General features: G+C 40.0%; 1 protein-coding gene across 2 annotated transcripts in view; it reads right to left on the reverse strand.

The window, feature by feature from the left end:
- The window catches only part of MYBL2 (MYB proto-oncogene like 2), a 51,897-nt gene extending 25,049 nt beyond the window's left edge, over positions 1 to 26,848 (reverse strand). The window contains exons 1-8 of one of the 2 annotated variants that reach the window (XM_044661571.1): positions 26,829 to 26,848; positions 24,572 to 24,668; positions 23,279 to 23,350; positions 19,231 to 19,323; positions 16,479 to 16,699; positions 9,139 to 9,272; positions 7,446 to 7,497; positions 6,772 to 7,054 (exon numbers count right to left, since the gene is read on the reverse strand). In XM_044661571.1, coding sequence (XP_044517506.1) covers positions 6,772 to 7,054; positions 7,446 to 7,497; positions 9,139 to 9,272; positions 16,479 to 16,699; positions 19,231 to 19,323; positions 23,279 to 23,350; positions 24,572 to 24,668; positions 26,829 to 26,848 — 972 coding nt within the window. The remainder of the gene's footprint in view (positions 1 to 6,771; positions 7,055 to 7,445; positions 7,498 to 9,138; positions 9,273 to 16,478; positions 16,700 to 19,230; positions 19,324 to 23,278; positions 23,351 to 24,571; positions 24,669 to 26,828) is intronic. The other variant, XM_044661572.1, reaches the window with a different exon arrangement.
- Positions 26,849 to 27,635: the final 787 nt, after the last annotated feature.

Below are 27,635 nucleotides of genomic sequence, written 5' to 3' on the forward strand. Positions count from 1 at the left end.
AAATAAATGAATTTAAGAAAAAATAGAAGTATCTCTAAACAAACTTAGGACATCCTCGATGAAGGAACAATCCGGCTTTCTCAAACAGTATCAACAATGGACCACATCTTTATCATTTCAGCACTGAGTGAAATATGTAGAAAATATAAGATTGCATGTGGTGACATGTTGATTTAAAAAAACATCAAATTAGTAGGATTTTGTTATATCTTTTATAACAGGACTGTTTAATAATGATAGTTAATAATTTGCCATTTTGACAGGAAAGTGAGCCCAGAGTCCAGGCCAAGGATGGATTTCCTATGAAAGATGATGATCCTGAAGATACTCTTGTAGATAACATTGTGTTGACTGTATCAAGCTTCAAGACACTGCCGAGCCTCCAGGACGTGTCCTATTATTACTCAAAGGAGTTTAGCTGGTCCATCAACACAGGAAATACCAGAGGATAAAGAATATCCATTGCCTTGATTCCAGCATGCATCTACATGGATACTCCATAGTTCTTGTTGAATTATTTTTTTTATCTGTCACAGGCAATACAGATGAACAATGAACTAGGACCAGAGTTGAAGGGAGGAGACTAGGTTAGATTGTTTTCAGGAAAGAGCAAAACATTTTTTACTGACCCTAAGCTTCCCATAAAACAAAGGATCATTTTTTAAATTCAAACATTTTAAAGGTCTTGCTGTGTAGCAGCAAGATTTAGAATATCACTTCTCTAAAGAAGTAAAGATGAACATCATGGAGAAGGCAATGGAAAAGATGTATGGTAGGTGTGAAAAGATAGCACCATGCAAACCATGAGAACTTTAAAGTAAAAAATGGGTGCTGGGTTTGTACCTCAAAGAGATCATAGGGAAAAAGACTTGTACAAAAATATTTACAGCCGCGCTCTTTGTGGTGGCAAAAAACTGGAAAACTAGGGGGTGTCCACTGATTGGGGAATTACTGAACAAATTGTGGTATATGCTGGTAATGGAATACTATTGTGCTCAAAGGAATAATCAACTGGAGGAATTCCATGTGAACTGAAAAGACCTCCAGGAATTGATGCAGAGCAAAAGGATCAGAGCCAGAAGAACATTGTACATAGAGACCAATACACTGTGGTAAAATCAAATGTAATGGACTTCTGTACTGCCAGCAATGCAATGATCCAGGACAATTCTGAGGGATTTATGGAAAAGAACGCTACCCACATTCAGAGGAAGAACTACAGGAGTGGAAACACAGAAGAAAAGCAACTGCTTGAACACATGGGTTGATGCGGACATGATTGGGGATGTAGACTCGAAATGAACACCCTAATACAACTACCAATGATGACACATGTTAAAACCAGTGAAAATGCATGTCGGCTATGGGGCGGGTCGAGGGGAAAGTAAAAACTTGAATCATGTAAGCATGGAAAATTTTTCTAAAAAGATAAAATTTTTAAAAATTTAAAAACTAAATTAAATTAAATTAAAAATGGGGTTCAGGCCTGGAGGCAGGAGCTTCTGGGTTCAAATCTAACATCAAACACTTCCTAGCTAAGCTATATGACATAGAACAAGTCACTTAACCCTAATTGCCTGGCCCTTACTGCTCTTCTGTCTTGGAACTGATACTTAGTATTGAGTGTAAGACAAAAGTTTAAGGATTTTTAAGGAAAAAAAAAAACGAAATAATGGATGTCATGGAATATGACAGAAGATGGGCTAGTGATACAAAACTGAGAGGTCACAGGTAGATGACTCAAGTGTATACCCTTTGAGATATCAAGAGAAAGCAAAGAGTGTCTCTGGCATATTGGGTGGTGGACTCTTTTATGTTGAATTTTGAGGAGGAACTTGGGCAAGATTAGCAAAAGATGAACAAGCATGCGTGATTACTCAAAATAGATACGTGGACTGAATAATAAAGGATATATCATTAAAAAAAAACAAAACAACTTTTAAAGAGTTCAGATACTTTTCACAACTATGGCCGGAGGAAAAATTCTTAACTAAACAAGAAACAGAAGAGATCATAACAGAAAAAGTTTTGACTACATAAAATTAAAAAGCCCCTGAAAAAATAAAATCAACAAAAACAGAATTTGAATTGAAACAGTAAAGCAGTGGTTCCCAAACTTTTTTGGCCTACCACCCCCTTTCCAGAAAAAATATTACTTAGCCCCCTGGAAATTAAATTTTTTTAAATTTTAATAGCAATTAATAGGAAAGATAAATGCACGTGTGGCCATTGCCGCTCCCCTGAATCACTGTAACACCCACCAGGGGGAGGTAGTGCCCACTTTGGGAATCACTTCAGTAAAGTGAGAAATATATTTGCATTGATCGTGACTGATATCCAAAACATATGGGACTAGACACAAATATATAAATGCTAAGAGAGGGCTAGATTCTCAAAAGAATCTCAAACTGTAAATGACCACATGAAAACACATTCAAATCACCCAATGCAAGAGAAATGCAAATTTAAACAAGTCTGAAATTCTAACTTATATCTGGTAAAATAGCAAAGATGACAAAAATGGTAACAGTGTTGAAGGGACAGTGTTGCTGGACCTTTGAAGCAAACAAAATATTTTGGGTAACAATTTGAACAATTTGGGAAAAGTAATCATATCCTTTTATAACCAGCAATCTCACTAAGGCTATACTACAAGGAAAGCTGATAGAAACAAAGGTCTAATATATATATATATATATATATATACACATATATATTTAAAAACAAAATATTTATCACACTCTCTGAGATAGCCAAGAACTGAGAACAAAATGAGTGCCCATCCATTGGGAAATGTTGCTAAAAAATGATGGTTAATGAACTATTGCTGCAAGGTAGGAAATGAGTAATGGGCCAAATCAGAGAAATGCAGGAAGGTTTGCCTGAAAAGAAGCAGAGTGAAACAAACAGGACCAAGATAATAATGTTCATAATGACAATAATTTAAATGAAAAGATCACTAAAAGGAAATCTAAATCTGAGTAAATGAACAAAAAAATTTCTAATAGATTGTAAAAGCTATCTGACCCTAGCCAATATTATTTGGCACAGAACACCACTGTATACATTGTCAGATGTGTCAACTATTCTAGATGTTTTTATTTAATTGGTTTTGTCACAAAGGGCAATTCAATAGGGGAATTTAAAGTGTGTGTATGGGTGAAATAGCTAAGCTATAAAGATCAAAGGCATCAATAAAGCATTTTTAAAAACAAAAAAATCAATTAAAGCTATACAAAAATTAGCTGATTTCCCCTCATTAGAGGTCCTCAAGCAAAGGCTGAATTGTCAGAAATGTTAGGAGACAATTTCTTTAGATATGAGTCGAATGCCCTTGCGGTCCCTTCCAAATTAAATTCTCTGAAAAATAAGTCACATGTTGGAGTACATGCCCATAGTCCCTGTTGCTGGGGAGATTGAAACTAGATCATTGATGATCTGAAATATATTAGGATTAAAGTAAATGTGGCATTCGAACTAAATGGGGAAGGGGGACAACCCAGCAGAGGTTGGAAAAATAAAGCAGGTTTAAGCCAATCTGCAGTGGAATTTAGAGTCATGATAAGAGGCTACAATAAATGAATGAATGAGTCAACAAAAGAATGAATAAACAAACAAAAAATTAGCAACTCAAAGATTTTATTTGTTCAAACCCTTGTCATATCTAAACTTCAGGAGCCTAAGAATTCCTAGAAATTTCTAACAGTTCTAAGGAATTAGTTGGTTTATTAAATTTATAGCCAACTCATTAATCCTCGCTTCCATCACCCACCTTCCAGAATAGACACAAACCTCTACGGTGCCTCCAAAAAGCAAACTGGTTCAGAATTAAAATACTTGCTATATCTTTAAGCTATTCTAAAGCAAATTTCTTTGGGGTTGGCCCCCACAAACCAACTCCAGGGCTTCCAAGTCAATAGTAAATCACTTCCTTGAATCCTAAACAGACAGTCAACTATGCAGGTTGAGAAACTATCTTGGATGGATTCTGCTTTAAAAAAAAAAAAAAAAAAAAAAAAAAGACAACTTTCTCAGAATATTGACCTTGACAGAATACAGTGGGATTCTCCTTTGAACTGGATGGTATGGTTCTAATCACACAAGTTAGAATCAAATTAACCTTGCCAGCCTTGCCGTACTGCTTGACTCATTCTGTTTTTACAATGTAGTCAACTAATCCTCGTCTATTTTTTTAATGAATAACTTTTATTTTTATATCACCAAAATTTCTCCTAGTATCTCTTCTCCTTCTCTCCTAGAGAGCCACCCCATATAATAATTTTAAAGAAAAAAAAAGAAAAGAAGGTCAGCTAAACTGATCAACATATTGAAAAAATCTAAGGGGACAGCTGGGAAGGTCAATGGATTGAGAGCCAGGCCTAGAGATGGGAGGTCCTAAATTCAAATCTGGCCTCAGACACTTCCCAGCTGTGTGACCTTGGGCAGGTCACTTAAACCCCATTGCCTAGTCCTTACTGCTCTTTTGCCTTGGAACCAATACATAGTATTGATTCTAAAGTGGAAGGTAAGGGTTCAAAAAAAAAAAAAAAGTCTGAAAATAAAAACCAATGTTTCATCTGCATGGAGCTCTCACCTCTGCAAAAGAGCCCCAGGTATTTTTCATATAAATTCTCCCACCCTGCAATAGGCAGATGATTTTTCTTAAACTGAAGTACACAGGACTCTACATTTATTCTTGTCATATTTCACCTGATTAGATTCTACCCATTGTTCTAGGTCAGTGATGGCGAGCCTATGGCACGAATGCCAAAGATGGCACACAGAATGCTCTCTGTGGGCATGCAGTCACACTCTTGCCTTCTCTTCATGTACTAAAGACATTCCTCACTCCCCCACCCCTCTGCCCAGCAGCCCAATGGGAGTGCTTTCTCTCTTCCCTTTGGGGGGGGCGGGGCGGGGCAGGGGCAGACACTGTACTAAGTCTAGGAGGTAGGATGGAGGCGGAGCTGGCACTATCTCCAAGAGGTTCACCATCACTGTCCTAAGCCAACAAGAACTTCATTCTCCAAAACATCTAAGGCCAAAGTCATTTTTTCATAGAATCACAGCCATCACAGCACTTCCCCAACACAGGAATCTTTTCTACAAGGCCCCTAAAAACAAAGATTATTCAGCTTCTGTTTAAAGATCTCTGGTAATACAAAACTCACTACATTCAAAGCAGCTCATTTGAAACTGGAATAACTATTTTAGGAATTTTTTCCTTAAAACTTTCCAAGGCTTTCCTTTTCCTTAATCTTCTCTATCTAAAAACATTAACTCAGATTTAGAAGACAACTTTAAGGAACTTTCCTCGCAATAGCCCTAAGCATGACATAAAAAGCAGGCATTAGTCCTATGTTATCCCTGAAACAGTGGAGAGCCAACCTAAACCAATGACTTTTTTTTTTCTTTAAACCCTTACCTTCTGTCTTAGAATCGATACTAAATATCAGTTCTAAGACAGAAGAGCCGTAAGGGCTAGGCAGTTTAGGGTTAAGTCACTTGCCAGGGGTCATACAGCTGAGAAGTGTCTGAAGTCAAATTTGAACCCAGGTTCACTTAACTCCAGTCGCCTAGACCTTACCACTCATCTGCCTTGAAACCAATGCTTAATATCAGTTCTAAGACAGAAAGTAAGGATTTAAAACAAACAAAAAAGTTATCTGTGATGGCTGATGCTTTGGACAACATAAGAGATTCCAGAGTTCCTTTTTCTGGCTTCCAGATCCAAGATACTTTTCCCCCCAAACTCTCCCCATGACGACTGTTCTGAATGGCCTCATACCCACACCCTACTCACAACTAATACTTTCTTCTTTCTCCACTATTTCTTTAATCAAGAAACACTGGCAGGGGGTAGCTGGGTGGCTCAGTGGATTGAGAGCCAGGCCCAGAGACAGGAGGTCCTGGGTTCAAATCTAGAATCAGGCACTTCCCAGCTCTGTGACCCTGGGCAAGTCACTTAACCCCCATTGCCTACCCCTTACCACTCTTCTGCCTTGGAGCCAATACACAGTATTGACTCCGAGATGGAAGGTAAGGGTTTTTTAAAAAAAAACAAAAAACACTGGCAGTGAAGAGACCCCACTCCCAGGCTCTCTGGTCCCAGCTCTATCACTTCTTGTTTACCAGACTTTTGGCAGGTTAATTCACCTCTTTCTAAGACCTCAGTTCCTTTCACTTCCATGACCCCAGTGGACCAATCAGTAAAGAGGTTCTAATGTGTTTTTCTTTGTTTTTTAAAACCCTTACCCTCCGTCTTAGAATCAATACTGTGTATTGGTTCCAAGGCAGAAGAGAGGTAAGGGCTAGGCAATGGGAGTGAAGTGACTTGCCCAGGGTCACACAGCTGGGAAGTGTCTTGAGGCCAGATCAGAACCTAGGATCTCCTGTCTCTAGGCCTGGCTCTCAATCCACCGAGCTACCCAGCTGCCCCCTGATTCTAGTGTTTAAAACAATAATTAAGAAGAGGAGAGAATTCAAGATTACCCAAAATCTAACCTGCTTCAAAGGCTGACTTTAGGACTAAATGAGATGAGAGCAATGATAATACTATGTAAACTCAAAAGCCCAATATAAATGCAAGGAATCATTTTGATAAATTCTAAGCTTATATTAAGAAAAATAATAATGAAAATAAATAAAATTCTAAGCTTTGTAACCCTGGACAAAACCAAATATTTAAATACATAAATAAAATTTTTAGAAAAATAAGTGTACCGAGAGCCACAAACTTCTGCTACTTCATGTAAGGAATTCTCAAATTACCGATTCTATTAGATCCAGGGCATCCGTCAAGTTTGGCATATTAGCTGGACACAAGAAGTTGGCAGCCTCCACCACCCACTTGTATGGAGAGCCAACTTCAAGGGAAGAATCCTCAGATTTCAGCTCCTTGGGAGTTTCCTCCACTGGGTCAGGGATCAAGTCTTTGGGTGGCTCTTCATGAGACCCCTCCTGCTGCTCCTGGGAGGTGGCTGGGGCCTGGACCCCTGATGTGGCAGCAGCTACCTCCTCTTCGCTGACTTCTTCTTTGACTTCCATCACCCCAGTGGACCAATCAGTAGTAAGGTTCTAATGTTTAAAACAATAATTAAGGAGGGGAGAGAATTCAAAATTACACAAATATCTAACCTGCCAAGGGGGGGAAAAATTCATGCAAAAATAAATTAAAATAACAGCAATGAAAAAATCCAGAAAAGAAACAAAACAAAAAATGCACCAAGGAAAAGGAGAGCAAAGCAGACATTTATCACTAATTTGTTCAGATTAATATAGGCATTTCTCTCTCTCTTTCTTTCTTTCTCTCTCTCTCTCTCTCTCTCTCTCTCTCCCCCCCCCCCTCCTTTTTATTTTTTGAGATCCTATCTTAACCAGGTTTGAAATGTAGGGGTCTTTCGTTTGGGCCTGATTCCATTCTGGATTGGTAGAGAAGCACTGATCTGCTCCATTTCTGAAGCAGGCTGGTTTGCCCTTCTTTAGGAAGTCCACTGGCTGCCCGATTCCTAGAGACTGGCACTATACATAGTGTAGACACCCAATTGGCTTAGTCCTACTGCAGCTCAGGACTGCCAGACTCAAGAAATTTGCCAGCTTCAGTCTTCTCAGTACAAGAGATCATAGGCATGCACCACCACACACAGCAATACAGGCATTTTTTTTAGATTGCAAGCACTTCAGAATTTATGGATTTCTACATGGTTATTTATGTTATTTATATAAATGCTTCTCTAAGTATTAAGTTTGTAATTTTTTAAAATTCAAAGATATTTTATTTTCTAAATTACACATAATAATAATTTTCAACATATGTTTTCTGAAATTATAAGATCCAAATTGTCTCCTTCCCTCTCTTATCTCAGAGAGGGTGAGCAATTTGATCTGGATTATACATGTATTATCATGCAAAATATACTTCCATACTGGTCTTTGTTGCAAGAGAATACTCATATAAAAAAACCAAAACCCCAAAATAAAGCTGTAAATAAACTAATGTGAAAGACAGTATGCTTTGATCTGCATCTGACTCTTAACTGTTCTTTCTCCAGAAGGTTTGTAATTTTTAAAAAAGGGCTAAAGTTAAAAAAAAAAAAGAGAGAAAAAGAATGACCTATTGAAACAAATAGTTTCCTGGTAATAATAGCAGTTCAGATTGATCCTCCTTATGTACAGGGATAATGTTATTACTCCACTGTCTAAAACTCTTTGAGGATCTCCTATCTTGAGGGCTGGTTCTCTAGTCATTGAGGCACCTAACTGCTCCCTTGCAGCCTTATTTCATGATTTATGTCCAGCCAAAGTAAACTAATTATCGTCATTCAAGCCCATCCTTAAGCCTTTGCATTCCCCATTGCTTAAAATCTTCTTCACTATCAATCCCTTCTTACGGCTAATCTCCTTCTTTCAAAGAGTAATTCAAGAAACCAGTGGAAATGTGTGTTGGCTCCTGGGGGGGGGGAGTAAGAACTTGAATCATGTAACCATGGAAAAATTTTTCTGAAAAAATAAAATTAGATTTGAATAATAAAAAAAAAAAAACAGAGTAGTTCAAACATCACCAGTGCTGTGAAGTCTTCCCTGATTCTACCCTGCCCATGAAAATTGATCTCTTTTTTTCTGATCATCCCCTCACTTTATCCTCATCTGGTACCCCTAGTTCCTGGCTTTACATTCTAATCATTTGTTGGGAGCTAATCTTAACTCTTTAAATCCTCCATTAGGCTGGAGGACCCTGGAGCTTATTCATCTTCCTATTGCCTAAATCTAAAAAAAGAATCCAGCATCAAAAAAGAATTTAGCAGGTAGAAAGGGCTAAATAAATGTTTCCTGGATGACTAATCAATCAGAGAATTTAGAGATGGAAGGGACACTTCAGGCATCATCTAATCCCAACTCATTTTACCATGGGGGAAACTGAGGATTAGAAAGGAATGAAGCGACCTAAAATAACCGGCGAGCACTGGCCAAGTGCCTTCTATGTCTCAGGCACTGTACTAAGCACTATGGATGCAAAAATGGTCCCTACTCTCCAGGGGGAGACTCCATCCTAATGGCCCAGCTTTGGTCCTTCCTAAGACAATGCCCTTCCCCCCCCCCCCCCCCCGCAACTTACCTGGGTCTCAGCTGACAGGACGCTCTGACCCTCTCTATCTTCCAGTTCCACCAGTAAGTACACCGACTTCGGGTCCTTTGCCTCACTCAGGAAGCCCCCAGTGTCCACTTTCCGTTTGATGGTGGAGTTCCAGTGGTTCTTCACTGCATTGTCAGTCCTAACAAGGAGAAAGGTGATGTTTTAGTCTGGTCATGACCACCCTTATTATAACACAAAATTGCTTGGGGTACAGAATGCTGGGTAAGAATGTGAGGTGCTCACTGATCTTAAAAAGCCTCCCCTATTTCTTGACAGATTCACAGAAGAATCCTATCAAAGGATAATTAGCACCCATATTATACTGTATAATTAGAATTTGCTCCCCAGAAACTCTTTCCCAGTTTCCTATGTTCCTTCTCACATTACGTGCTAACGTAAGGAGGATATAAGTTTTGTATAGCCCCACCTCTTACTTTTTCCCCACCCTGATCACGGCTGGGAAAGCAGGTTTTGCTCAGGCTTTTACTTTTGTCTTTTTATTTCTTCTACTTCTTCAAGTGATTATTAATAAATCTTATAAAATATAATGCTTGGAGTTACTGGATATTAATTTTAATCTTACAATACATGTCAGTCTCAAAAATTGAGAAAGTATGTTACTTCTAGTCTCCTTTTATATGAAAAATATTATCCTAATACTTAAAATAAAAAAATATAAAACACGGGAAAACTATAGATTTTGAGATGATTAATGAACACTGATTCAAAAAATCTGAATTAAATTCCATGAAGTAGACTATACCGTGATTCGTCTAAGAAATCATTCATTATGACTAAGTTGTATTTATACCAGGCAGGCTATGATGGTTCAATATTAGGAAAACAATCAACATAATAAATATTAAAAACAAAAATATCCCAAACTACATGATTATCCCAAAAGGTGCAGAAAACCCCATCTTACCGGAAGATTTCCCCAACCCTTCTCCTCTTAATTCCATTACCCTCCCAGTGTTAATTAGTTCCCATTTATCTTATATAGAACATTTTGTTTGCAAGGCTATTCTCTCATTAGATTGTTAGCTCCTTGAGGGCAGAGACTGTCTTCTGCCTGCTTTTGTATCCCCAAAACTTAGCACAACGCCCAGTGGAATTGCTCATTGGCTACAGGAGGAGGATGGCAGGAAGGGAGGGAAAGACATGAATCATGTAACCACAGAAAAACACCCTTAATTAAATAACTAATTAATTAATTAATTAGAATTTCCCAAATAAAAAAAAAAAGAACTTGGCACAATGGCAAGCAAATACAGCAAGAGGTTAATAAATGTTAAATACTACCATATTTATTTGTTCAAAAAAAAATAATCAAAAAAAAATAATAGAGGCACCTTTTAAAAAATATAGTCTCTATCTAAAATAAATATATATAAATATAAAAGTATAAGTATCTAAAAACAAAAATAAGTATCATATGTAGTAGAGAGACACTAGAACATTTTCTAGTAAATACAAAATATAAATGACAACTCTCCCCACTACTAGTTGATATAGCAAAAACACTGAGAAAAAAAAAATTTTAAGGCATGAAGGTAAGTAAAAAGATAAAATTATCTCTACTTCCTGATGACATGATGGTTTATTTAGGAAATGCTAGTGTCTTAGCAAAGACACTAATTGGGACAATAGTTTCAGCTACAAAGTAAAACTTCAAAAATTAACGGTATTTCTACATAACAATAACAAAATTCAAAAGGCAATAAAAAGGAAAGTTCCATTCCAAACTACTACAAAATCGGAGGAGCAATCTACCAGTGCATACAAAATACTTGTATATCTTCAATTATAAAGTGCTCCTTAAAGAAATTTTAACAAAAACTTAAATAGCTGGAAAAATAGAAGTGAGATGGTGTAGTAGATAGTGCCAGGACTAGAGTCTGAGTTCAAATCTAACCTCAGACATGTACTAGCTATGTAACCTTGGGAAAATTACTTAATCTTGTTTGCCTCAGTTTCTTCATCTATAAAATGAGTTGGAGAAGGAAATAGCAAACCATTCCAGACTCTTTGCCAAGAAAATCCCAAATGGAGCCCCAAAGAGTCAGACATGACTGAAAGACTAAACAACAAGTTAGAAAAAATTCAGTGCTTACAGTTGTTACACTAATATAATAAAAATGACAATTCCAAAGCTATTATAACAATCAAATAATCAAAGAATATGATAACCTAATTATCAGGACTTGATAAATAAGTCATTCGAAAAATATAATACAAAGGGAAATAATACAAGAAGAAAGCAGTAAAGCACTTCCAAATCTCAAACTATATTATAAAGAAAGCAATAGTCTTCAAAACCATCTAGTCCTGGTTTAAAAATAGGGAAGTAGATCAATGGAATAGATTAGATAAGGAAGAATCAGAAACAACAAATCTCTGTAACTTAAGTTTTAGATATAATAGAAAACACCAATTACATAAAAGAACTACCTATGTGATGAAAACTAGACATTAGTCTGACAGAAATTAGCCTCAGATCAACAACTTAGTCCATTTCCCACAAAACATTCTAAAAGGATTAATATTAAAGATCACACTTACAAAAAAAGTTGTAAGAAAAGCAAGTCATATACCTCTCAAAGCCACTGGTTGATGTATTCTTAACCAAATAAGGGATAGAGGTGATTACACTTGGTAAAAATAGATAACTTTGATTACATGAAACAGAAAAGCTTCAGCACAAATGAAATCAATACATCTATTATTAACGGGAAGGATACTAAAGATAAAGATAAGAACTAAGGATCCTGGAGACCAAGATAAGAAAGGAAGAGGTCAAAATAGGGGGAAAAAAATCTATAAATTTCTCTAGAAAAGGTTTGGTATCCAAGATATATAAACAACTAACAAATGATAAGACCAAAGACCATTCCTCAAATAGATAAGTGGTCAATGATTATGAATAAAGAGTTCTCAAAAGCATTACAAACTATTAACAACCATATGAAATCACTAATAAAAACTATACGGGATAATGAATAGTAAAATGAGTAAAACCGAGACAACATTATACACAGCTATATAATTAATACTCAAAGAATAAACTGAGAATGTTACCTCCAGAAAGTAAAAAGAAAGACAAAACATGGACAACAATTTAACATGTTGGACTCCTTATTTAATATGGAGAAAATAGAGAGGCATTGGGACTCTTTTGGAGGGGATCTGTTATTAGATATGAAGAAAAGTAAGCTAAACATATAGCAGAAATGTGATTTCATTTGTGCAATATTTTCTTTTTCTTTATATATGGAAATGCTGGTTTTGTAAACATTTGAAATAATAAATAAAAAGGAAATCACTAATAATTAGAAAAATGCAAATCAAAATGACCCTCAGGTTTTATCTCACACCCTGCAAACTGGTAAAGATGGGAATAATTAATGTTGGAGGTGTGGTGTGGGAAGACAGGCACACTAGTGCATTGTTGGTGGAGCTGTAATCAGGACAACCATTTTGGAAAGCAATCTAGAATTGTGATTCTAATTCCCTTTGACCCAGAGATTCCACTTCCAGGCTTATATTCTAAGGAGATCATTAATAAGAAGAAAGTCAGCATATACACTAAAATGTTTATGGTATTTTTTTTTAAACCCTTACCTTCTGTCCTGGAGTCAATACTGGTATTGGCTCCAAGGCAGAAGAGTGTTAAGGGCTAGGCAATGGGGGTCAAGTGAGTTGCCCAGGGTCACAAAGCTGGGAATGTGTCTGAGGCCACATTTGAACCCAGGACCTCCCATCTCTGGGCCTGGCTCTCAATCCACTGAGCCACCCAGCTGCCCCCCATCATTTCTGATAATAGTAAAGAATTAGAAATAAAAGTAGATGGGAATGGCTAAATTTTGGACACAACAGAATATTTCTCTGCTGCAAAAAAATAGTCAGATATACCTGGGCTGAAATCCTTCTTCAATTATTTCCCAGCTCTGTAACTCTGGAGAAGTCATTTAATCTCTCTAAGCCACAGTTTCCTCATTTGTTAAATGTTAATAAAAATATTAATAATAATATTAATAGCACCTAGGTCTTCCAAGGCTGTTTTGCTGAAGACCAAACAAGATAATGTATGTAAAGTTAATTACAAACCTTTAAGTGTTATCACTATTCCAATTCAAAAGGCAGAGAAACCATCCTAAAATCTATCAAGAAACATTAAGCAAGCACCTACTATGTGCCAAACTCTGTGTTAAGCACTGGGAAAACATAACAAGGGAAGAAACAATCCCTGCCCTCAAAGAGCTTACAATCTAAAGGAGGAGAAAATATGCAAACAAATATATATACAAAGTTATAAACACCCACACAAAGTTAAAACTACCAAAGTAAAGACACCAACACGGAGACTGTAAGTGCAATGACTCAACAATTGGAATGCAGACAGACAACCACATTTTCTAGGAAGGTGGTGCCATATCTCCTATCTTCTGCAATGGCCAGACCCTCCTGGGGTACTGTTTCCCATTCTAGCCATCAGCTTTTAGGAAGGATATTGACAAATTGGAGAACCACCCGGATACTAAGGGAACCTGGGATACCCCATCCCTCTCCTTCCTCCATGTTGAAATATACAAATTCAAAACCACATCTTAATTCCACAAGAAGTCCACAAAGGAACCGACTGATGAAAGTGAGCCTGGTGAAAAGATGGGACTCCAAACAGAGAATAAAAGACACCAGATTTTGGGTTCCACTCCAGAGGAAAAAACCAAGAGCTGAGTATCTATAGCTAACTCGGAGAATAAAGAATCATCTTATGGGAGCTTAAAATCTCCTACTGCCAGGTTGTAAATTATTTTCCCTCCAAGAGTGGGAAGAAAAGAATATATCAGGGTAGCTAGGTAGCACAGTAGATAGAGAACCAGACCTGCAGTCAAGAAGTCCTGGGTTCAAATCTGATCTCAGAAACTTCCATTGGGCAAGTCACTTAACCCCATTTGCCTAGCTTTTCCTTTTGCCTTAAGAGTTGCTACTAAGATAGAAAAAGCAAGGGTTTTGCCGGGGAGGTCGGAGAAGAAAACAAGAGACAGGAGAGAGTGAAGTAAAGACACAGAGAGAGGGATGGAGGGAAAGACAGAGACAGAGAGGGAAGGAGAGAGAGACAGAAAGACAGAGACAGAGAGAGGGATGGAGGAAGGGAGAGAAAGACAGAGACAGAGAGGAAGGGAGGGACAGAAAGAAAGAGACAGAAAAGGAAGGAGGGAGAGATAGAAAGACAGAGAGGGAGGGGAGAGAGAAAAAGAGAGGGAGGGAGGGGCAGAGACAGAGAATGAGAGGGATGAAGGGACAGAGACAGATAAAGAGAAGGAGGGAAGAACAGACAGAGACAGAGAGATAGAGAGAGGGAGAGACAAACAGAGAGAAAAGGAGCGAGGGAGAGAAGGAGGGAGAGTCAGAGACAGAGAGAGAATATTATCCTTGGCAAGCAGATTAAAAATGGGGACAATGATATTCTACCTCCTGCTACAGAGTAGGCCCATCGGCTGGATCCTAGATGTATGCTTGTTTGGTGTCTAAATTGAATACGTGCAGAACAGTCGGTTCCATGCCCACAGCCTGGGTGCCTCATAGTCACATAAAGTTTAATTTTCCCCTTGCCCTTTACGTACTGGGGGATTTTGTATTTAAAAGGCCAGTTAGCTATGAAGAAAATGCTTTATAAACCTCAAAGCGCTATAGAAACATGAGCCACTATTTGCTTTAGTGGCAAAGATTCAACCAACAAGCATTATTGAATTGCCTGATACATGCCAGGAAGCGTGGTGTCGGGGCTCAGGAGCTCAAGTCCTGACTCAGCCACATACTAGCGTGGTGACGCAGGGCAAGTCATTAACCTCTCAGAGCATCAGGCAGAGCAGAGGGCGAGCTGCACTGCCGAGGGGAGGGGTCTGGCTGAAAGTTCCCTCTGCAGGTTAGCTCGTGGAGAAGTTCACTGAGGAAGGGGTCGGCTGTGTGCACAAAAGCACGCTTTTTTCTGAGACGAGACCTTTAAGTTAATTGGTATGGGGAACTCCCAGGGAGTACATTTTATTTTATGTGAGCTGCAGGGTGTTATGACCAAGTGAGCTATTATTTTTCTCACTATATGAAGCAGGTATTCTCACTTTAAGTAATGATGATAGCTAACATTTCCTTACTGGCACAAAATACTTTACATACTGTATCTCACTGTGACCCTCACATCTGCCTCATGCTTCATGAACATCGAAATATTTAGAGCAGTACTTTTTGTGATAACAAAAGAGCATGTCCATCAAATGGGGAAAGGCTAAACAAATGGGTACATGGATGGATTGTTGATGTTTTTGTTACCTTTCCATCTTGGGATCACTCTAAGGCAGAAGAGCAGTAAGGCTTAGGCAATGGGAGTTAAGTGACTTGCTTGAGATCACACAGCTAGGAAGTGTCTGAGGCCAAATTTGAACCCAGGACCTCTCATCTCTGGACCTGACTCTCAATCCATTGAGCTGCCCCCCAAACATATTCATTTATTTATTTAAACCCTTACTGGGGGCAGCTGGGTAGCTCAGTGGATTGAGAGCCAGGCCTAGAGACGGGAGGTCCTAGGTTCAAATCTGGCCTCAGACACTTCCCAGCTGTGTGACCCTAGGCAAGTCACTTGACCCCCATTGCCTACCCTTACCACTCTTCCACCAAGGAACTAATACACAGAAGTTAAGGGTCTAAAAACATAAAAATAAATAAATAAATAAAAGTAAAATAAACCCTTACCTTCCATCTTAGAACCAATATTACATATTGAGAGTAGCAAAGACTAAGCAAAAAGAAGTAAGTGGCCACTTAGCTATCCCCAATGCTTTAAGAAATGAGTATGATAAATACAGAGGAAATATGAGAAGACTGGTGTGAATTAATGCAAATTGAAGCAAACAAAAGCAGGAAAACAATATACACAGTGACAATATAAACAGAAAGAATGATAGCCAACAAAAAGTAAAAAAAAAAAACTTGTGCTACAAAATTCAAAAGTATGGCCCCTAAAAAGGAGGTATGAGACACTTCTCTTGCTCCTTTTGTGGGGATAGAGGTGTAAGCCTCCCATTGATGTAAAATATGGTTTGTGACCTGTCAGATTTTTTCAATGTATTAGTTGGTTTTGCTGGATATTTTCCCCTTATTCCTTTTTTTCCCCCCTAATAGTCTGTCATAAAGGAAGATGAAGAGGTTAGGATACCAGGAAAGACATGTAGATACCATAAAAACAAATGATCAGAAAGATGCACCCTCTCCTACTTTCTCCCTACTGCTAGGAACAAATGAAGACTGGCTTTCGGTTTTGGAGAGGCCAAGAGCCCTGCCACCGTACCTTCCTGGGAGGAGTTTGGCGATCTCGGCCCAGCGGTTGCCCAGGACCTTATGAGCCTCGCAGATGATTCGGTCCTCCTCCTCTGTCCAGCACGACTTCTTCACCTCCGGGTTCAGGTGATTGTGCCAGCGCTCTCTGCACTGCTTCCCCAGGCGCCCTTTCAGATGCTTGGCGATCAAGGTCCATTGTTTGGTGCCATATTTCTTTACCAGTTCAATGACCTTTTGGGAATGGGAGAAATAACCAGAAAACAATGAATAAGTATTTATTACATGCCTGCTGCTGGAGACAATGAAAAATAAAAATGAAAACTAGTCTTTGCCTTAAGGAAGATGATATACTTTACTACTGAAGATACAATAGGTAAAGAACCCATTTTGAGGGCTCAAAATCATGCTTCGATTTCAGTACAAGAAGCCCTGATTTCATCGGTGTGGGCACTCCTTCCATCAGTGCAGATTGTAGACCTTTCAAATTTGTCTGAATAGATGAGAGGTTTTTAGCTTTTTTGGGATCATGGGCCTTTTTGGCAATCTAGGGAAGACTAGGGTCATTTTCTCAGAATGATGTTTTTAAATGCACAAAATAGAATACATAGAACTACAAAGGAAACCAGTATTATTGAAATGCAATTACCTAACTATTCTCCAAAAGCGAGTTCACAGGTTGGCTGGGTAGCTCCGTGGATAGAGAGCTAGGCCTGGAGATGGGAGGTTCTGGGGTCAAATGTGGCCTCAGATACTTCCTAGCTGTGTGACCCTGAGCAAGTCACTTAACCCCAGTTGCCTAACCCTTACTGCTACTTCTGCCTTGGAATCAATACCTAATATCAATTCTAAGTAAAGAGATACAGTTAAAAAAAAAAAAGGCAGCAAGTTCACAGACCCCAGGTCCTTGCAGGGGAAGCTAAACAGTACGAGGAAGACCCAAGTTCAGATCTGGCCTTGGACACTTCCTAGGTGTGTGACCATGAGCAAATCATTTAACCCTGTTTGCCATAAATAAATAAATGAAAATGTTTAAGTTAACTTGAAGGAAAAAAAAGAACCCTTATATTCTTCAAGAGTTTCTAAAATTGAATATAATTCATCACCCATCTACTGCCGATCTGGTATGAGCCTAGCTAAGTTGGTCCTCCAATGACAGACTGGACAGACTTGGTACTTCTCTAATCTGAAGAGACCATCAGAGCCTAAACATTATTTAAGAGCCATGAGTGGGTCAATGCTCTGATATGACAAAGCATCAATAGATTTTAACAGATTAATGTTGCTATGATAGGGGTTCTAAACATGCATTAGTAATAGCTATTTATGTAGCACTTTTGCAACTATCTTTCTATATGTGAATTCATTTGATCCTCGGAATAACTGTGAAATAGGTGCTATTATTTTTATGCCCATTTTACAGATGGGAAACAGGTACAGAAAGGCTAAGTGACTTGCCTAGAACTCTAGGAAGTATCTGTGGCAAGATAAAAACTCAGATCTTCCTGCCCCCAAGTCCTCAGTTCTATTCATTATACAACATAGCTGCCTCACCTTAACTTGGAAGTTAGCCTTCCAAGGCATCAGTCTCCTCAGCTCTAAAAAGAGGAGGGTTGGACTAGATGGTGTCCAAGGCCTCTTTGAGGAACATATCTATGATCTGATGACATAAAAATACCTTATTAGCTTTTAAGAATCATAAGCATTTAAGAGCTTATTATGGAGCAGCTAGGTAGCTCAGGGGATAGAGCACCAGGCCTAGAGATTGGAGGTCATGGGTTTAAATATGTCCTCAGACACTTCCTAGCTGTGTGACCCTGGGCAAGTTACTTCACCCCCATTGCCTAACTCTTGCCACTCTTCTGCCTTGGAACCAATATAAAGAATTGATTCTTAGAAAAAAAAAAAAGAGAGAAATCAGCCTCACCTTTTACTCTCCCGCCTCCTCATCTCCATCTCCTGGCCTCCCTGAAATCTTGGTTCCAATCCTACCTTTTGCCTTCCTCAGGCCTTCCTTCTGATGACTCTCCACCTACACTATACACGGAGCAGCCAGGTGGCACAGCATACAGAGTACCAGGTCTGAGTCAGGAAGCCTCCTTTTCCTCAGCTCAAATCCAGCCTCAGACACTTCCTAGCTGTGTGACTATGGGCAAACCACTTAACCCTATTTGCCTCAGTTTCCTCATCTGTAAAATGAGCTGAAGAAGGAAACAGCAAATCATTCTGGTTTGACCAGAAAATCACAAATGGGATCCCAGAGCCTCAAGCAGGTTCAGTCTGAAATGGCTAAACAACACCACTCAGAATATATCTCATATGTACAGAATTGTTTGCTTGTGGTCTTTCCTATCAAAACATGAGTTCCTAGAGGGCAGACACTGTTTTTGCCCCCAGAGCTAAAGTCAGGGACTTAATAAATGCCTGCTGACAGACTGAATAAGCCTCAATTTTTCCTGGCTTTGCCTATCCAAAGTACTTCACTAATGTTTGTTGAATATGATTAACTCACTTTCTGAACTGATTAGAGGATTAAAAAATGACTTTCCTTCAAGACAACCCAGAAGACAGCCCAAGTGTCTATACTCAACTTTTGAGACAAGCCTAGAAGGAACTTTAGAGAGGGGAAAGGAAACTGGCTCAAGGTGATCACATTAAGTATCAGTGCCAGGATTTAAGCCATCGTCTCCTGTCCCCTAGCCCCGTGCCCTTCTCCCCAGATGAAAGACAACCTCCCGGAGACCAGGCCACACAGAGGACCTTACCTTCTGGTCTTCTTCTTTTGTCCACGGTCCTTTGACGAGGTCTGGATTCAAAACCCTCAGCCACCGGTACTGGCACTGCTGATCACTCCGATTCTAGGAAGGTGAATTCAGAGCCGCCAGTGAGAAGACAAGCATTAGGAGGAAACTCATCTGATCCACCCCCTCTAGGACACCCCAACAAAGTGGTCAGATGCCTCTTATTGAGCAGCCCATCAGACCTTCAAACAATTACCACTCAAAAAAATTATTCACTCCCACCAAGCCTCAATCTGCCTTTCTGCGCCTTCCACAGTCCCAGAGAACGCTTAAGTAGCAGAACAAGCGCCAAAGGAGGCAGCTCAGTCCCTGAGGACACAAATGAGGATCTTGATATTCACAAGGGCAAGGTCACCAGGTCAGTCTCACTGGGGGGGAGGGGGGTGTAGATTTCACTACTCCATCCACAACCATCTTTAAAAAAGTCTTTCAGAACATGAATCATGGAACCATGGAAAAATACTCTAAATTAATTAATTAAATTAAAAATGGGGGGGGGGGGTCTTTCAAAGGACACCGAGATTATCAGGTAAGAGGAAGAGGATGAATGGGTGCAAACCCTTCCCCCAACACTGGAAAAGGGTGTAAAGTTCCAGCCACCATCAGGCTCATCTCTTCCCTCTTCCTCTTCTTCTCCCCTCCCCATGGATAGCCAGTTGTCAAGTGCTATCTCCCGAACCCACAATGACCTGCACCACTGTGGCAACTCCCTGATTAGACTCCTTGCTCCCAAGCTCTCCCCTGGCCCATCCATCCTCCACTAAGAAAGAGAAGAGACATCCCCAAAGCATGCTCAAGAACTGCCTCTGGATCCCTTTAAGCTCCACAAAACCAAATGTGACCCCCTCTTCCACAGGATAGACCTTTAGATAACTCAAGACAGGCTGTTCTGGGGGCAGCTGTGTTGGCTCAGTGGACTGAGAGTCAGGCCCAGAGACAGGAGATCCTGAGTTCAAATCTGGCCTCAGACACTGCCTAGTTGTGTGACCCTGGGCAAATCACTTGATCCCCATTGCCAAGCCCTTACCACTCTTCTGCCCTAGAACCAATACACAGTATTGATTCTAAGATGGAAGGTAAGGGTTTAAAAAATAAATTAGTTAAAAAAAAAAAAAGACAGGCGGTTCTCCTAGATAGTCTATTTCTTCGAGTGAAACATCCCCAGTGCTTCCGAATTTTTCACTAGCCTGGTAACATATATCTGAACATAATTAGTAATAACAGAGAATGCTTACATAATGTTTATTATGTGCCAGTCACAACATTAAGGATGGTACAATTATTCTCTCATTTGAGCCTGATAACAATCCAGGGTGATAGCTATTATTATCATCATCATCCTCATTTTATAGATAAGGAAACTGAAGCAGAGGGTGAGTAATTTGCCCAGGGTCACACAGCTAGTAAGGGTCAGAGGTAGGATTTTAACTCAGGTCTTACTGACTCTAGGTGAGATTTTCTATCCACCATACCATCTAGCTCCCAATTTGCAAAGTAACAGCAATATTAATATTAGGTAATAAAAATAATTGCAGTATCGATGATGATAAAAATAATAATAGCTAATGCTTATACCCAGTGATCCCTCACCTATCCCAGGAGTTATGTTCCAAAGACCCCTGCGATAGGTGAAAATCCATGAAGTAGCAGCATTATGTTTATTTTATTATTTACATATATTTTAAGGCTTTATAAACCCTTTCTACTCTCCTATAAACCTTTTCCACATGCTTATAAACACTGAGCCAATCAGTACCCAGGATACAGAACACAGCGTTGTAATTGGTCGCCTTTCAGCCAATAGTTTGCTGTGTACAAACTCCTGTTGGCAAACTTGTGCAAGAGGTAGTAGCCATACTGCATTTCCATGGTGTATGGTATGGTATTCATCAGTGAAATCCCCCACAATATAGCAAAAACTCTGAAATAGAATTAGATCTATTTCTTAAAAAAAAAGATACAGAGAAGCCGCAATAAGTGAACTGCGATATAGCAAGAGATGACTATAACATATACAATGTGCCAAACACTGTGCTAAGTATTTTATAATTATTTTCATTTTATCTTCACAACAATACTAGGTGGTAAGTGCTATTCTTATCTCCATTTTACAGATGAGGAACTGAGGCAGACAGAAGTTAAATGACTTGTCCAGGGTCACAAAGGTAGAAAACGACTGAGGTCAGATTTGAACTAAAGTTTTCCTGACTCCAGGCCCCATACTCTTATCTACTAGGCCATCTAGCTCCCAGTTTATCAAGATATCCTTTAAAAATAATTCACATTACTGGGTAGCTCAGTGGATTGAGAGCCAGGCCTAGAGACTGGAGGTCCTAGGTTCAAATCCGGCCTCAGACACTTCCCAGCTGTGTGACCCTGGGCAAGTCACTTGACCCCCCATTGCCTACCCTTACCACTCTTCCATCTATAAGTCAATACACAGAAGTTAAGGGTTTAAAATAAAAAAAAATAATAATAATCCACATTAGGGGCAGCTAGGTGGCTCACTGAATTGAGAGCCAGGCCTAAAGACAGAGAAACCCTAGTTTCAAATCTGGCCTCAGATACTTCCTAGCTATATGACCCTGGGTAACTTACTTAACCCCAAATGCCCAACTCTCACCATTCTTCTGCCTTGGAACCAATATCTAATATTGATTCTAAGATGGAAGGTAGGAATTTGCTTTTTAAAATTTAATAAAAATCTGCATTTAATGATTCCCATTTATACACTACATATCATCTAGCCAGGACAAAAGGATATAAGACCATGGCATGCCTTGATCTGGATAGGATCTTAAGATTTACACCTGGAAAGTGTTTTTCCTCCTTTACTCTATCCTTTCAGAAAAGATAGCCCTTTTTTCTCTTAAGGTGTGTTCCCCCTACTTATGCCCTCAATCCTCATCCTTCTGGTCTCTTCTAAGAGTTTGCCTCCTCTATCATTCTTTCCCTTTTGTCATCTATTTTTAATCTACTCTTTAAAAGAAGGTGGGAATTCATTGAGCTACTAGGTATATCCTGTTATAGTAAATTATCTGCAAATATATTTAAAATTGCATACAGAAGGATTTTTTTAAAAATCACTGTCAAAAGAAAATTATACTGAAGATACGATTCAAGATGTCTGAGTTGAGAATACTCACACTTGGTAGATAGAGGAAAAAATTCTTAAAATAATCTTTTGCAAAAAGGGGAAAAGACCTACTTGTACAAAAATATTTATACCTGTTCTTTTCATGATAGTAAAGAGTTGGAAATTGAAGGGATGTCCTTCAATTGGAGAATGGCTGAACAAATGTAGTATATGATAATGATGGAATACTTATAAGGAATGATGAATAGGATGATTTCGGAAAGACCTTCATGGACTGATGCAGAGTGAAATAAGCAGAACCAGGAAAACATTATACACAGTAATAGCAATATTGTGGAATGATCAAATGTGACAGACTTGGATACTATCAGCAATACAATGATCAAGGACAATTCTGAGGGACTTAGGACAAAGACTGCTATCTACCTCCAGAGAAAGAATTGTTGGGAGTCTGAATGCAAATGAAAGCATACAATTTTTCAATTGTTTATTTGGGTTTATGTTGGGGGTATGGGTTTTATAAGATTATGCACAAATCTGAAAAATACAGAAAAAAATTTTTTTAATTTAAAAAAATTTGTAAGAATAATAAGCTTTTGCTAAATTTGGCAAGAACCTACCAACATGATATAATGGATGGAGCATTAGATTTACTCAAAAGACCTGGCTTCAAATCCTGCTCTCCACCTCCCTAAATAAGTTTCCTGTTCTATAAATGAAGGGACCAACTTCATGATCACCAGGGTTCCTTCCATCTCTGACAATCTAGGATTCTCTTTCTCTGAGGGGGTAAAAAAACCACAACCGTATATACAGAGCACTATATACCCTATGGCTATTTGGAAATTGACCACCCAATTAATTCCCTCCCCAGAAACAGAACTCCCAAGATCTCCCGAAAGCCTCCATGCTTACAGGAAAGTGGCTTGCAAGAAACTTCCAGTCCTGTTGCCCATACTGCCTCACAAGCGCCTTCAGCTGCTCATCCTGTAAATGACCAAATAAAGGCATCAGCTCACATCTGTTTAAAAGACAGTTCATTTCCCAAAGAAATGCTTCCCCAAAGATGGATTTCTACTCCCTTTTCCCTACAAGATCTATTTCAATCACAATCCCTTGCTAGATGCTCCCCACTCCCATTCCATCTTCCTTGGGTTTCATACCCTTGAGGAAGTAGTCTTCCAACATACCTGAAATGCACTCCCTCTCATCTGGACCACCTCCTAAATGAACATCCTTTTCAGACCCCTTACTCAGTGATTATTAGCATTTTATCACTCTTGGAATGATTGATTTTATTTGGCAATAATTTATATTTATATACAGGTGCCATCCACCTCCCCTCCCAGAAATGAATGTAAGCAGCTTGAAAGTAGGAGCTGTTTGCTTTTTCTCTGCATCTCCCTGCACCCAGGAAAGCCCCACCTTACAAGTTGCAGAAGGTTAATAAAGGCTTACATGCAGGTTGACAAAGTACAATGAATGTTCTGCTCAGGATGGGCAAAGTCCAGGTAAGCCCTTGGTCCAACAGTCCACAGTGATGAAATCCACTGTCATTTGACCCACCAGACTTCCTAGATCTAGCCAGGGTCCAATCAATACTCTATGAGGGAGTATTCCCATGTTTCATGCTAAAAAACTAGATGAAACCTTTCTCACTAGTTATTTGTGGAAAGATCATCACTGAAGGAGAATCTTAACATGAGGCAAATAAATCAGACGCCCGATTCAACAATAATAATACTCAAGTTATTTTTCTCTTAATAGTTTTTCTTTTAAGGATTATCTACACCAACTTAAGAGCATTATGAAAAGGTGTCCACAATCTAGATCCATGTGGGGGAACCTATGATACACATGTCTGCTCCCCTCCCCTTCTCTACTACACCTGAGGACATTTTCCCATCACCCACCTCTCAGCCCAGCAGCCCAATGCGGAACACTTCCTCCCTCCCCTGTCTGGTGTAAGGTGGGGGGCTCACATGCAGTGTGAGGGTTGCAGTTTGGATACTTGGTCTCTAAAACATTTACCATCACTGGTCTAGATGGTCAGGTCAGCCTTACTTCCATCTTACTCTTTCTCCTTCCTTTCTATATCCCCCATTCTTTTTATCCCTCCCTCAGATCTTCCTCATAAGAACCTCTCTCTTAAAACAAAGTGGTACCCACAAAGGTGTGAGTCTAGCTATCATCCTCTCTGTCACATACCTCTTGATGAGTCCACTTGACCTTGCATTTATTTTCCCTCTGTTCCTGCACATCTGAATCTGTGTCCTGACAGTGCAATTCATCTTGATCTTCGATGCTAAAAATGCCAAATGTGCCCATTTAAAAGGTTAAGATTACATTTAACACAAAACACAGTTTCCCTCCGTAATATCTAACATAGAATCAGTCATAAGGAATTTATTTACTATTCCTTAACATTTTCCAAATGGATTCTGAAGAATGATTTCAAGTTTTAAGATTCTTGGGGAAATGTGCCCAATGGATGGAAATTTTTCCTCTTTTCCCTGGATCAGGGATCTTAAGTTGAAGTCTGTGTACTTTAAAATGTTTTTGATAACTTTCAATCTGAGTTTCCTTTATCCTGTGTATTTCATTTTCTGCATCAAAAACACACTTACTTCTGAGACAGTTTCCCAGACTGGCTAAAAAGATCTATGACAAAGAAAGATTAAAACCCCCTTGAGCCTTATCTTTCAGGATAATTTCCTAGAATCAAACTCTAAATGTCCAAAAAAGGTCAAACCCAGCTCAAGAACAGGTTGTGTTCCAAATGTTCTCTTTCAGAAACAATGTTTTAAAAGGTGGCTATGCACCCAGAAAAGTCAATTCCACCTATAATGTAGCTGAAATAGAAATTAACCACTTATATAACATTGTTTCTATCAGAAAAAATGCATCTAGTTCCATTCAGAATTTGGAATAATAGCAACACTACCCCTTCCACTGCCACTCTGCGGGACCTCTGGCTACAAGAGAAAATAATCAAAGCACCTGACAGAATAAGTGCTCCCATGCTCCTTACCATGACCCCAGGCAAAAGAAGCCTTAACAGAGAGGGGCCATTTGTAGGTAAGCAACAATTTACTCCGAAAGGGGATGTCTGTAAACAGAAAACAGCCTGTTGTACTTCTAGGCCGGCTCCCAGGCAAAAATAAAAAATAAAAAAACAGGATGGCCACATAGCTGTTTGAAATAAATAATAAGCAGTTTTATGTCTCAGGGGCAAGAAAACTAGAGGGGCACAATGTTGTCTTATTCTCAAAATCTTGCCTCCTCCACCTAGAAGAGGCTGGTGACCTTCTTTGGGTGTATATGTATGTGCCCTCCATATTTGCTAAAAAGATTAAAGCCAGGTTATCAAAACTTCCCACAAAGAACCTCCAAACTATATTGTGCAGTCTGGTATGATCCAGAAGTATGTCTGAAATATAAACTCTTTCTTCACCACTGCCCTTGGGAAGTGGGTGGATTTAAGGTTCTTCATAAGACTCAATTTATAGAAACTCATTTCCTCCACACTAGACCCTCACATTAACCAAATAAATATTTATGGAAGATATCTATGCTTACAATTTTAGGCTGGACTATTCAATACTCTCTGACCTTAAATAAGCTCCCCCCAAACCTCAAACTTTTCCTCTGCAAAATCGCAAAATCCTAGATCAGGGTGCACAAATTTTTAAAAATTATTTTGATAACTATATTTCAATATAATTGGTTCCCTTTGTAATCCTATTTGTTTTATTTCATTCATTAAAAAACATGCCTGAGAAGGGGTCCATATGTTTCACCGGACTGCCAAATGGGGATCATGACATTAAGAAGGTCATTATTCCCTGATTTGGGGCAATTCCAAAAGTTCCCTCCTGTTCTAATACATTTATTGGCAAGGTCCTAGAGGAAAGGGCGAGGTGTGAGTTAGGTAAATGAGATCAGTCCCTGCCCTCAGAGAGCTTTGGGTCTAAGGTTTCCCCCCCCACCACAACTCACACAAGATCCCAAAGCCCCCTTTCTGGTAATTCCCCATTATCACCCATTTGCTGGGTCATAATCCTTATCCAGGAGGCAGAATGCCAAACTGCAAGCCCCTCGAGTCTTGACTATGCCCCAATCAGTCCAGAGGTAGAAGAACCTGGCCAAGGGGAAGCACTAGATTTCAATGGGCCTGCGTGGACCGCTGAGGGGAACCAGAATGGCAGCGCCAGGGGAACTCCCAGCCCTCCTTGTCTCACCCAAAGCGGAAAAGTTGACCCATTAACTAAACCACCCAGACATCCACCTGGATGGGTGGCTTTTAACCCCGCGCTCCCCCGGAAAGTCTCCTTTAGGACAAGCAGATGGGGGAGAGCTGCAGGACTACACCTCTCACCCATCAGGAATTGAGAAATGGAGTGTTTCCTTGAATAAATAAAGGAGACCAAGAGGTAGGGAGTACCCTTAAGGTCTTACAACTTACCCGCGAGTACGACGAGCCATCCCCTCGCTGCTGCCCCAGGGGCCAGGGGGTCATAAAGGCGGCGGGGGGAGGGGTAGGGAGAGGGGCTGCAGGACTGCAAAGAAGGGGGGAGAGGAGATGAGAGAAGAGAACGGGAAAGGGAAAACGGAGGGAAAGACTGGGTGGAAAGAGAAAGGGGAGGGAAAGACGGGGAAAATGAGGTTAAAAAAGGAGGGAAAGAGGAAATGGGGTGAAGAGAGAAGGGAAATGGGGAGACGAGAAAGAAGGGGAAATGGGGGGAAGATGAGGCAAAGAAGGGGAAATTCGGGGCAGAAGAGGAAAAGGGGAAATTGGGGGGAAGGAGGAAAGAATGAAATAAGTGGAAACGGGGGGGCCGAAGGGGATAGGGGCAAGAGGTAAAGAGGGTAAGAAAAGGATCTAAAGGGGGGAAATTAGGAAAAAGAGGGGGAAGGGGAGCGCAGCAGCCCGCCTAGCCGAGCCCTGCCCAGTCCTACCCTGCCCTGCCCCGGAGCTCGCCGGCTACAGCCGCAGGAAGACCCCGGCTAGAGAATGCAATTGCCGGCGGGAGGAGAGAGAGGAGGGGCGAGAAAGTCGGGGGCCCGGGGCACCCCTCCTTCAAGTCTGCCGGGCGCGAGAACAGCTCGGGCAGCCGGCGAGAAAGAGCAGGACACGCCGCCGCCGCTGCAGACACTAGAGGACTTTCCTATCTCGCGCCAACTCCGGACGGCCGCCTCCCTCGTTCCCTCCCTCCCTAGGGCTGGCGCGCGAGCGTGCGCGAGGCGGACGCCCGGGAAGCCAGAGGCAGAG

The sequence above is a fragment of the Gracilinanus agilis genome, chromosome 2 (assembly GCF_016433145.1).
Source record: "Gracilinanus agilis isolate LMUSP501 chromosome 2, AgileGrace, whole genome shotgun sequence".
In the NCBI taxonomy this organism is placed as follows: Eukaryota; Metazoa; Chordata; class Mammalia; order Didelphimorphia; family Didelphidae; genus Gracilinanus; species Gracilinanus agilis.